The 13,228-nt window shown below is 28.6% G+C and overlaps 3 protein-coding genes across 3 annotated transcripts in view; all 3 read right to left on the bottom strand.

The window, feature by feature from the left end:
• Positions 1-307: 307 nt before the first annotated feature.
• Positions 308-1,735, bottom strand: LOC105625693 (dihydroorotate dehydrogenase (quinone), mitochondrial). Its single transcript, XM_012207020.1, has 2 exons — positions 1,366-1,735; positions 308-1,297 (listed from the first exon to the last, which is right to left on the bottom strand). Exons 1-2 carry the CDS (start codon positions 1,733-1,735, stop codon positions 474-476), a joined length of 1,194 nt encoding a protein of 397 aa, XP_012062410.1. The 3' UTR covers positions 308-473.
• Positions 1,736-4,334: 2,599 nt separating this feature from the next.
• On the bottom strand, positions 4,335-6,338 carry LOC105618214 (odorant receptor 47b-like). The gene is made up of 4 exons (XM_012199759.1): positions 6,207-6,338; positions 5,545-6,019; positions 4,950-5,180; positions 4,335-4,675 (listed from the first exon to the last, which is right to left on the bottom strand). The coding sequence occupies exons 1-4, from the start codon at positions 6,336-6,338 to the stop codon at positions 4,335-4,337; spliced, it is 1,179 nt and encodes a 392-aa protein (XP_012055149.1).
• Positions 6,339-8,134: 1,796 nt separating this feature from the next.
• Positions 8,135-13,228, bottom strand: part of LOC105618203 — a 12,334-nt gene continuing 7,240 nt past the window's right edge. Inside the window, exons 7-10 of the mRNA XM_012199748.1 lie at positions 12,354-12,599; positions 10,853-11,004; positions 10,225-10,696; positions 8,135-8,481 (exon numbers count right to left, since the gene is read on the bottom strand). Coding sequence (XP_012055138.1) covers positions 8,135-8,481; positions 10,225-10,696; positions 10,853-11,004; positions 12,354-12,599 — 1,217 coding nt within the window. The remainder of the gene's footprint in view (positions 8,482-10,224; positions 10,697-10,852; positions 11,005-12,353; positions 12,600-13,228) is intronic.

Here is a 13,228-nt window from a genome sequence, read left to right as displayed (position 1 = left end):
ACACTACTACACACACACACACTACACTACACACACACACACACACACACACACACACACACACACACACACACACACACACACACACACACACACACACACACACACACACACACACACACACACACACACACACACACACACACACACACACACACACACACACACACAATATTGTTATTGACTTATGATACAGAGAAATTAAAATATATAGAAATGTTTCCTATAAATATCACAGAATATTACATAATTCTAGAAATTTTGTACATAGTGAGCTGAAAATGAGCTTGAAATAAATATACATAAGTAGACAGTACACATGACTGTTGATTTAATACAAACATAGTAAAAACTTATTCAATCATAACAATATAAATGATTTAACAAAATATTATTTACTTACAATAGATTTTGCATAAGTTGCATTGAATGTGTATTATATTTATGTATATATAAACATTAGATTAAAACATCTATTTATTCTCAACATTCTTGCCTATTGCATCAATCACAGAAGAAAAACCATTGGTTTCAAGTATTTCACATAATTCTGTTTTTATTTTGCCAATTATTGGTGGTCCATGATATATGTACGAGGTATAAAGTTGCACCAGTGAAGCACCAGCTCTTATTTTGACATAAACATCAGCTCCAGAGAAAACACCGCCTACGCCAATAATTGGGATACTACCATGCGTTCGTTTGTACATGTCAGATATCATAGCTGTGGAAATATCTGTGAGAGGTGCACCACTGAGGCCTCCACTTTCTTGCTTGTTTGGATTAATCAAATTTGTTCGCGTAATTGTGGTATTACATAAAATTAAACCGTCGACTCTAGATTTCTTATTTAAAACTACGTCTGCCACATCTTGTCGCTCAGAATCTGACAGATCTGGAGCCAATTTTAAAAGTAATGGCTGTTTACTACCCACTGATTCTCTTGCTACATTTATTCTGGTCAGTAATTCTTCCAAATTCTTCTTGTTTTGCAAAGATCTTAAACCTGGAGTGTTAGGACTAGAAATATTAATTACAAAATAATCTGCTACATCCATAAATTTTTTTATGCCATCAATGTAATCTTGAATCGCATCTTTTGTCTCCTTGTTGTTACCTAAATTCACCCCAAGAATACCATCAAAATTTTTATTTTCCTTTAATTTCTTAAGACGATCCCATATGATATCATGACCATCACTGTTAAATCCATATCGATTTACAATTGCTTTATCTTCTGGTAATCTAAAAATTCTGGGTTTTAAATTACCAGGTTGAGGTTTAGGTGTCACAGAACCTACAAAAAAGCAAGATCGTTATATCTAAAAATATTGAAGTTTAGGTCTACTATTGTATAAATTTTACCTATCTCCACAAAACCAAAACCAATATTGTGCAATCCTTCTACTGCCTCTCCTTGTTTATCGAATCCTGCAGCCATACCAATTGGATTTTTAAACTGCAAACCTAACACAGTTGTTTGGAGTAAGGTAGGATCATTTGTTTTTTGTTTTGGTACAAGGCCATATTTCAGAGTTATCAATGCGAGTTTATGAGCGATTTCCGGATTTATCAGTTGCACCAGAGGTATAGCAACGTCATTGTAAAATTTTTCGTTGCCCTGGTAGAGAGAAATGCCACCAAACAGAGCGGCTGCGCTACTGGTTACGGTCAATAATGATTTCAGCTTTGCCTTGTTGCTTAATCGCTGAGCCATCTTAATTGCAACGTTCATTCAAGATTATATGAATTAATCTGAGTTATCGACACATATGTAAATACAAATTTCAACTTCATTGAACAACCGAAGCTCACGGTATAGATTAGGTTAGATTAGGTTAGATAACACAATATTTACTTATTAGTTATAGATCACAATCGCGCACTAATTTTTACGCATAATTCCATAAACACAATTATAGCTGTTTTTTAATATTTATAACAAATCACTATCGAAATATTCCGGATGTAGATGAAAACAAATGTATCAATATTATCGATGTCGCGAAATGAATAGCGCTGATGTCAGTTAATTTTCCATGATAGAAGTGGAATCTTGTCATGATGCAAGTATAGTCTACGTACAAGTCGCAAATACACTGAAATAAATCTATCAAATTAATAGAGATTTTAACGATTTATTTTCATCAGAAGCATCGAAAAAAAATGGATTGTTGTGTAGTTTACATTCACTTCTTCAGAAAATAATAATGCACGGGGGCATTTTGCAGTTGTAGGAAAAAGGTCATGTCCTTTTTCAGATTTCTCTCTATTAGGAGCCTATCCAATAATAGACGACTTTACTACATTATACTCATTATATTACTCATTCGTTATCAAAAAAAAAAAATAAATAAAATCAGTTAACTTTATTACTTTTTTATATAACTTATACAATCCTGATCTTTTATATTGTATAATCGTTAGTTGTAAAAAAAATAATCAGCAAAATTTTTTAATAATATGCTGTAAGAAAGGAAAAATATAAAAAAAATTATATAAACCGTCAAATTTTTTCTTTTTTTTTCTTTAATTATTCATTCGGATCATATTTAACTTTAGACTTTTTAATTATTTTCTTTATTAACTTAACTTCTAATTTTATTAATGTACATTATGGATTAACTGTACCGTAAATAAATTAAATTTTCAAAGCTGTTAACTTTAACTAATCAACTTAGTTAAAAAAAAGTTAACTTATAATCAACCTTACTAATTACTATTAACGCTTTTAATTGGCTGTTGAGAAGCATTATTATCGATGGTGTATTTCCATCAGGAACATCGCAAAAAAGTGAATATTGTAAATTATATATTTAAATTTACAATGTAAAATGCGAGATTTGTTATATTCTAAGTACTATAAAGAAAGAGTTAAATATATGAATTCTCGCACGGAATGCAAGAGATCCGGATTCGACTTCCGGTCGAGACAATATTTTTCACAATAAGTTTATTACGGTTTTTTAAGATTAATTTGGGAAATTTGGGGGGATTATTAATATTTCAGATTGATTACGTTGAAAATCCAATAACCATATCGGCACACAATTATCATTTCTGAAATTAATTCATTTATATGAATATATATAATAATTCAACATCTTAACATTCAGACCGTAGTGGCGCTTCATATTAAAGTAATGTTTACATAAACAGTCTTGTTTTGATCTTATTATTAAATATATGATACTAATTGAAATAAAACAGTAATGAGTAATTCCTGTATTCTATATATCTATGATTTTGATGTATATATTTTGTTTCTGATAATGAAATAATAGTGTACGGCGCAAACACGTAGGTTATATGCTAAACAAAATATAATTTATTTTATAACATAAATTGGTGTCAAATATTCTACTTCTTATATTCCAAATTATTTTGCTTATCATAAAGTTATCAAATCCCTGATGAAAATATATAAAAATTGGAGCATAAATCGGATATAATGGGAGAGTAACAGAAGCATAAACGAAACTTCTAGATGACGAAAATTAGAATAATGAAATGTAAAAAAGAAGCGTTTTTGCTTCTTTTATATTTTAATGTTTTAATTCATATATTACTGCCAGTACTCCCCGAAAATCTATCCCCGTTACATATACTAACAATTGGCAGTAATATACAAACACGCTTAAAATAGCTTTAAATTCAGATGATACTGATATCAGCATGTTAAAGCATGTTGAGCATCCTCTTTTGAAAAAATTCAATATAATATCGGTCATATTAAATATAATATCGGTCTATTCAAGTAATATATCGGTAGAAAGATTTTTTAATACTAGTGGACGTTTTGACGAATATCATTCAACAGATGAACATTTTGAAAAACAATTATTATAAACAAAAAATATATATATATATATATACATAATATATATATATATATATATATATATAAAATCATTTGCATTGGATCATTATATTAATAAAATCTGTTCGCAAAGTATGAGTTAACACGAACGAAATTAGATGTTAACAATATTTAACTTGTAAATTGCTAGTATATACTGTTAACATTTTGTTTACTTGATATAATTATAAAATTATATGCAACTATCACATTTTCATAGTCGCAAGTCATGCATATGTTATAGAGTTTATTAAAATGATATGTTGACAACAAAATGCAATATGTTTATTGGTGTAATAAAGAATGCAATTTTATTTACTTTAATTTAATTATTCAACTCAATATATCAGGGTTATAATAATTTTTCATTAAGATTAATTTTTATACGTATAAAATACAGATTGCTTACAATATTGCTCATGATATCGTTTACGATGATATTATTTTTCGAGTTTTTCTTATAATAATTTATGCTTTATGCGTCCAACATCACTCGCAGGACAGATAAATACGAAAGGGAGCTTTTCAATATGGCCATGAAAGTCTCAATGTTAACGACAAAAAATTTGCCAGCTAATAGTTGAACAGGATGCTGCGACCGCATAATAATGAACAAAACGTTTCTCATTAATTTCATTGGCAAACAGTGCCAATCGCAGCTATAGATTGAATATGCGATTTCTCCCATTTGACATTTTAAATAATCACCCACGAAACTATAAAAGAACAACTGTAACAGCAAAGTACTCATCACTGTTATTGTTTTAGTTATCATTACTGCATCATGCGATTTCAATGCCAAGATAAGTTGGAAACCTGAAAAATACACATTATAGTTACATAATACAAGTAATTCTCTGACACAAAAATTATTTGTTACTTTTATTATTTGTTACTTTTATTATATTATTAGGATACTTATATAATTAAGAAGTATTCTATAATAATCTACACTATATTTGATAAAACACTGATAAGATTTTAGCTTCATAAGTTTTTTAAACAAAAAAGATTAAAAGAAACTTATATTTTAGCTATATATAACACAATTCATATTATGCAAAATAAGTGTAATTGAAGAGGTATTTACCGATCAGGCAAATAATAAGACAACTGAACAACATTTGCACGAGCAAAACGAAACTTATTACATTTACCAGAAGTTTTGCGTGCTCTATTAAATAATGATGTCTAGATGCCAATTTTGAAAAATCTTCATTTATATTTTTGTTTTTCATACCATAGTTGATAAATTCGATTTTTAGAAGTTCAATTTGTCCGCAGACATGGAGAGTGATTGCAAGAAAAAGTGTATCACATCCTTAATAAATAGATGTTTCAATGTTGTGTAGACTCAGGAAATTTATATTAATCTTTTAATAGTGAATAATAGAATTAAAACCTAATACAAAAGTGATGTGAAGGAAACACAAAATGTTATAGTATTACTACAGTAAGCAATAATATCATTAAAAAGAACATTAAAAATCATATGATGATTTAGTACTTTCATGTTTATTAATAAAAATAAATTTTTGTAAACATCAAATTTAGTTTATATGCCAATAATTAATAAAAATTAGAAGACTCATTGATAAATTTTATTATAAATGAAACATTTAAAGTAAATTAATATATTTTATAATTTATGCAAATCTTTTTGATATTAATAATTTGTTTATTACCACAATCGCTAGTGCTATTAAGCATCAATAGAATACATTGCACCACAGAGATCAACAAGTATAAATTCGTGGAGAGATTAAAATTCCCTAAAGCCCACGTTAAGGGCACGGGTAATTCCGATGCTTGATTCTTAATAGATACATTCATTTGGACGTCGTTATTGTCTGCTAGCATAGGCGCCAGCATGAAAATTGATGAAGCCAAATAAGCAAAAAATATGATACTGTAGCAAATCATCCTTCCCATGAAAGCGTGCCGTCGTATGATCGTGCGTTTCTCCTCAGTGTTGATCGCAAAATAATCATTTATAGCAGAAGAGAAATTGCGAACCAAATTGTCAGCATATATGCGGAAGGACAACAGTTTTAAAACAGAGAGGACGGCGCAGAACATAACCATAAGACCATCGAGTTTCACATATGCATCTCCGCTACCGAAATTGATTTCGAAGAACAATACAACCATCATCACAGTCTACACAGGTAGGAAACACGACAATTATTACTAACAATAAATTTTGTCCTTTTTTTCATTTCCACTCTGTCCATAATGCACTATCAAGCATTTCACTTAAGTTACTGTCAAACTTGTAAGTCGAATATGAATGGAATAAAGTAAGTGAAACAGTAATTTTATTGCATTTTGTAAGATGAAAACGTACCAAACTGAAGATACACACGATACAACGGACTAAAGAAAATATATCATATTTTTGTAAAGGCCAAATACCTAATGGTAGAGTTAAGAGTTTCAAAGGAGTCATAGCGTATGCCAAATCATCATTCAGTGACATTATCATAGTCAAATATAGTTATACGGTTCACAGTTCTCATTGTCAGTAAACGTCGGCCTTTGTCCCTAATACGAATCGATCATTGGCGACATTCCCTTTTACATTCATATTTTATTGAACTACCGCAACTTTATTTATTAATATACCCTGTTATTTTCCAAAACACAGTTATTTCCAGTTATTGAAGAAAATAAATTTATATATAAAAGTAGGATAGGACAAAAAATAGAAAAGAGGATATTTTATTTTTCTTTCGCTGCATTATTTTTAGTTATTGACTGTCACTGATCTTCAATACTTTTTATTTTGATATCTTTTTATCAAGAATTATAAGATTAATTATAATACATAGAATTAATAGTGCATTAGTTTCTTATTGTTATAGACAATATTTATTTATTGTTATAGACGAGTGTTGCAGTATTAACAATTATATTTACCCCGATAACTAAATTTTGTCGAATTAATTTTGAAAAATATTTGCTACAAATTGTCTTGATAGAGAATATTATCAGAAATATGATAGAATGTATTATATAATAATAAAAATTGAAAGAAGTCAAATATAAGAGGAGAGTGATAGAAGCATAAATTGAAATAGTGAAAAAGTATTAATCTTTGGAGGATCGGAGGCTCGACAGATTTGAAGGACCTTTAGGGACTCGACAGTAGCGCCATCTTTTTTGCCACTCAACCCCATAACATTGACAAAAAAGTTCTAACCCTTAAAATAAAAAAATTAATCAAAAACATGCAGGTCCTCAAAAAAAGGTTAAGAATAAATGGTTCTTTCTGTCATCATTATTTCCAATATATTCCTATAGATTGTTTACGCTTCTGCGTTATTCTCTCCTAATAATCTACGCTATCTTTTTTATTAGAATAATAGAATGTGATGACAAATTGATTACAGAAATCGCGCGGGATTTTTGTAATCATTTAAATTTTATTACATTCTATTTATATTATAATTAAATTATATAACATTTTATTTATATTACAGTTATATAAATAACTAAGGCCCCCTCCCCATTCTAACTTTTAATGATAGTGTTGATATCATTATATTATAGTTTTTTATCATATATAAAACCTGCACAATGATAATATAATTATTACTTACTTGACAGTGTTATTTATTAAAAATTGCAGAATAAGGGCCTCAATCTTCATCTTTACAAGCAATCTGTTGTCGGATATTAATAAAATTTGAGAAAAACACGAATTCAATATTAGAAAATATTAGAAGATACATATATATATATATATATATATGTTAAATAAAAAATATTAGGAAATGTGCTATCTCGGAAAATAAAAGTCGAAAAATTAAGCGAAATAGACAGAAGCATAACAAAATATCAAGGAAGGATCTGCTATTGGATTATATCTATTGGTAAAATTTACTCGTAGAAAACGAGATTAATATTAAAACAGATCTGCTGCGATATTATATTTGAATTTGTTAGCAAGCTGCTAGCACACTGCTAATATTTTGTTTACTTGAAAATTATCAAATTATATTCAAAGATAGTATTTTTGTAAGGAAGCACCCATGTCATGATAAAACTTCTTAAAGTGACAAAATGACATACAACACGTTTACGTTTATTATACTAATATAATACATACTAATGTAATACAAAATTTTATTTATTTTAATTTGTTACTTTAATTTGTTAGTTGTAAATTTGTTTTGTGTCATGGTATGTGGTATTGCAATATATAATTTTACAAAATGATATTATCTATGTGTATACAATGTTTTTTAGAATTTTTCCTTCAATAGTTATATTTTATGTACTACTCTCCACTATTACTCGTAGGACAGACAAATACGAGAGTGAACTTTTTAATATGACCATATAAGTCTTAATATTTACAACAAAAAATCTGCCAGCTAAAAATTGAATTGGCTGCTGTGATCGTACGATGACAAACAAAACATTCCTCATCAACCTTGTTGGCAAATAGTACCAATTGGAATTGTAGATCGAGTCCGCAATTTCTTCCATTTGACATTTCAAATAATCGCCCACGAAACTATAAAAGAACATTTGTAACAGCAGAGCACTCATCACTGTGGTAGTTTTAGTTAACATCAGTATGTCATGTGATTTCAATGCCAAGATAAATTGAAAACCTGGAAAACAAATTACACAATATGCACAAGTCACTCTCTGGCATTATTACCACAAGAATTTTGCCAACTTTTGATATTTTTGTTATGTTATTAAAATATTAGGTTAGATTAGGAAATATTGTGTGGACATTTGACAAGATTTTAATTTTTCATCTGTTTCTACAAAGATTTACACAATATTCTACCTATAATGCCCATTTTTAATATAATAATAATAGTAGAGATATTAAATTTAAAAGAGATATTTACCGATCAAACTGAAAATAAGACAGCTACTCATGACTTGAACGAGCAGAACGAAACTTATTACATCGGCCAAAAGTTCTGCATGTTTTATTAGATAACAATGTCTTAATGCCATTATTGAAAAATCTTCATTTATGTTTTTGTTTTTCATGTCGCAATTAATAAATTCGATTTTTAGAAGTTCCAATTGACCACAAATATGAAGAGTAATTCCGAGGAAAAGTGAATCATTGCCTTTGTAAATATATTATAATGTTATATTAAATAGAGAGAGTTCATATTAAAAATTCTAATAGTATTATATTCTAATAGTATTTCTTATAGTAAAAGACTAATAGTTAATATGAAACGATCTATTTGACGCCTATTGGGCACATTGAACGCTCTAAGGACGTCGCATCAATGATTGGTCGCACCAATGATTAGTCGCACCAATGATTGGTCGCTCATTTGATGTTCATTTGGCATCTATTTGATGTCCATGATGAATGTCAAATGAGTGCCAAATGGATGCTAAATAAACATCAAATGGACTCCAAATGGGCGCCAAATAGATATCAAATGAGCATCAAATGAACATCAAATGGATTTCACATAAGCATTAAATGGGCGCCAAATGGACGTCACATGTCATTAATGCATCTATTGGATGCTTTTAGAGCACGTAATGGACGCTCAATGGACGTCAAATGGGCATAATTTCAAATGGGCGTAATTCTGCACAGCACAAGAAAGACTACACAATTATTTTATTACAAAATTGCAACATTAAAAATATGTTGCTGCAGTATTGTTGTAACATTGCAGAAACGATAAAATATTCGCCTTGGAAATGTTGCAACATAATATGGCAACAATATTATAATACAATATTACAATACGTTCAGTGTTTCAAATATTATTTTAAATATCGTTATATTAACAAATTTTGATACATACAATTTGTAGAAATATCATATGTCTCCAAATTAAATTTTACAAAGAAAATTAAAAATTGTATGCTTAAAATATATATCTCATTTTTTTATTTTTAAAAATAATTTTGGAAGTTCGCTCTTTCAAGAAATCATTTCATTAGAATAAAAAGTTTTAATGGGTGAAAATTCTCATAACGCCTTTTCTATTTTATGTGATTTTTTTTTTAATTACAAAAAGTAAAACTTCTCCCTGTCCAACTAGTAATAATGTTGCACATAACCAAAAGATAAAATAATAATGTTTTTCACATTTTTTAAAAATTTTATTATAACAATGTTAAATAATATTGCAAAAAAATATTTTTACGTCTCTGCATTGTACTGCAATATGTAATCTTGAAGCGTCGTAGTTATTGTTGTAAGTTTTTACATAATGCTGTAAGAAAATAGTTAATAAAATTATTGAAAGTAAAATTGTAAAAATTTAGAACTTTATAAATAAATTCTTATTATAGATAAACATTTAAAATATTAAATTACTATGTTGCATGTAATTTTTTTTGGACATTAAACTTATTACCGCAATTACTGGTGGAAGTGAGCATCAATATAATGTATTGTAATGTAGAGATGACGAAATATAAACTGGAAGGAATATGCAAGTCCCCTAAAAATGTTAAGGGCATGGGTAACTCCGATGCTTGAGTTTTGCTGGCATCATCAACTTGAATATCCTTATTGCCTGCTATCATAGGCATCAGCATAAAGATTGATGAAGCCAAATAAGCGAAAAATAAAGTACTATAGCAAATTATTCTTCCCATGAATGCGTGCCGCCGCATGATCGTACGCTTCTCTTCGGTGTCGATTGTGGAATAATCATCCACAGCAGAAGAATAATTACAAATCAGATTGTCGGCATATAATCGGAAGGATAACAGTTTCAATGTAGCAAGAATGATGCAGGACATCACCATAAGAGTATCAATTTTTACATATGCGTCACCGTTACCGAAATTGATTTCGAGCAACATTGTGATTAACATCATGCTCTACACAGATAGGAAGGATGGATTCCGTATATTAGGAAGCATAATTCTTGTTTTTTGTTCTCACTCAAACATTTCATTTGAACTGTCAAATTTGATATAACGAAAATACAAGTCACATTGGTATAGAAATATGTAATAGAAAAAATGAGAACATACCAAGCTGAAGCCGCACACGATAGAACGGATTAAAGAAAATGTATTATATTTTTGCAAAGGCCAAACGCCTAATGGTAAAGTTAAGAATTTGTAGAGAGTCATAGCGTATGCCATATCATCATTCCATGACATTATCGCAATCACCAATAGAACTACACGTTGCACGATTCTCAATAATGTTAGTCTTTATCCATAATGTGAGTCGATCATCGGCGCGTCATTCGCTCTTTTATGTTCATATTTTATTAAAGTTGCGCAATTTAACATTTTACTAAAGTACTCTGTCATTTTCCAAAATACTTTAGAAACTGAACAAAACAATTTTTTTATGTAGAAATAGAGTGGAGCAAAGATCGAATTGAAGGAGACGGTACTTATTTCATTTTTTTCCTATATTTTATCTGTCATTGATCATATTATAATATACTTTATTCCGATACCATATTTTTATTAAAAAACATATAGAATTAATGTAGAATTTAATATATCAATTTTTTACAATTAGACAACAGTGTTATCGATGTCAACATCAACAATTATATCTATTCGTTATTTACTCAGATAACCGAATTGATTGAAAGTCAATTTTGCAAAATGTCTACTACAAATTTTCTTGACAAAGAATGCTCACAGAAAATAACAGAACGTATTATTACTGTTATTATAGTGAAAGTAAAAATTGGAGCACAATTCGAATTTAAAAAGAGTGATAGAAGGTTATAAATGAAGGTTATAAATAGAAGGTTATAAATAAAAACATGATAAATTAAGATATAAACATTTTTTTTTGCTTCGCTTTTTAGTTTTAAAATTTTTAATTTTAAACTTTTTAATTAAAACGCTTTGTGGAAATATACTCTGACATTTTTTTTTTATATTCAACACACACTTCGATTTTTCTTTAGAATAATAAAATATGATGACAGATTGATTGCAGAAAACTAGCAATATTTATTATATATATTTGGTAACTATTTAAGTGATAATTATATAATTATTAAATAATTAATTTTTATTTTTGCAATCTGCTGTCGGATTATATTAGTAAAATAATGTCAGAATGAATTTAATAAACATTGATGATGATAATCTGTATTCTACTCGAATATATTATAAAATTGCTAGCACATTGTACATATTTTGCTTATTCAATAATTATCAAATTGCATGCAATGAATGTATTTTCGCAAGACACGTGCCATTAAAAAATCGTTTTAAAATGACGTGAGTGATGCATGACATATGATGATATTTACTAATTAAAATTTACATTATTTATTTTAATTTGATTATTTAGTTCTAGATTATTTAGTTCTATCCTATGTCTTGAAATAATTTTACAGATGATATTATCTACGTGTGTACGATATTATTTCTTCGAGCTCTTGTCTCTGAAGTTACGCGCCCTACGTTTCCATTATCACTCGTAGGATGGACAAGTATGAAAGCGAGCTTTTCAATATTGTCATGTAAGTTTTAATATTTACAACAAAAAATCTACCAGCTAACAATTGAACAGGTTGCTGCGATCGCATAATTATTAACAAAACGTTCCTCATCAATTTAGTTGGCAAGTAATACCAGGTGGAGATGTAAATTGAGTGAGCGACTTGCTCCATTTGACATTTCATATAATCGCCCACAAAACTGTAAAAGAATAACTGTAACAGTAGAGTACTCAGCACTGTAATAGTTTTAGTTATCATTACTGCATCATGTGATTTCAATGCCAAGATAAATTGAAAACCTGAAAAACACAATTACACAACATAGAAGTCAACATTCTTTATTATTAGGCATTACTACCACAAGAATTTTGCTAGTTTATTCAATAATTTTATGTTATTGAAATACTAGTAAATTGAATTAAAAAATGTTTTACTGACAGCCCTGTTAGCACAACTGATCCATTTGAACTTGAAAAAAATTTATTTTTTAATTTCTTTATGAATTAGCGTAATTTGTTCGAAATGAACTTAAAAAGAATTCCTTTCTGATTAACAAAGAATTCCATAAAAATTCTTCTTATAGAGTTAAATTTAAATTAAAGAAATCCTTTTTCTGTTCGTAATGAGTTCGAAAAAAATTCATTTTTGGCTTGATTATAATATGTATATAAAATTGTATATGTAATAAAATTATTCCCGCAAAAATTGAACCGTACTTGTGATTGCTTATAGCATAATAGAAAATATAAATTAATGAAAATATGTGCTGCGACAAAATATATGACAATACAAAGAAACATATAATACATTATATTTTTAACAGATTTATATTTTAAAATATTTTAAAGAGGATACTTGAGATTCACACACACACACACACACACACACACACACACACACACACGCACACACACACACACACACACAC

Source organism: Atta cephalotes (assembly GCF_000143395.1).
Source record: "Atta cephalotes unplaced genomic scaffold scaffold00001, whole genome shotgun sequence".
NCBI lineage: Eukaryota > Metazoa > Arthropoda > Insecta > Hymenoptera > Formicidae > Atta > Atta cephalotes.
Note: the sequence above shows the minus strand (reverse complement) of the source record. Positions and strands in the feature narration are given on the sequence as shown.

Coding starts and splice junctions, on each gene's coding strand:
- LOC105625693 (XM_012207020.1), bottom strand. CDS start 1,735: ATGAACGTTGCAATTAAGATGGCTCAGCGATTAAGCAACAAGGCAAAG. Junction 1,298..1,365: donor TTTTGGTTTTGTGGAGATAG/GTAAAATTTATA, acceptor GCTTTTTTGTAG/GTTCTGTGACACCTAAACCT.
- LOC105618214 (XM_012199759.1), bottom strand. CDS start 6,338: ATGTCACTGAATGATGATTTGGCATACGCTATGACTCCTTTGAAACTC. Junction 5,181..5,544: donor TAATAGCACTAGCGATTGTG/GTAATAAACAAA, acceptor CTATTTATTAAG/GATGTGATACACTTTTTCTT. Junction 4,676..4,949: donor TCTTATTATTTGCCTGATCG/GTAAATACCTCT, acceptor TGTATTTTTCAG/GTTTCCAACTTATCTTGGCA.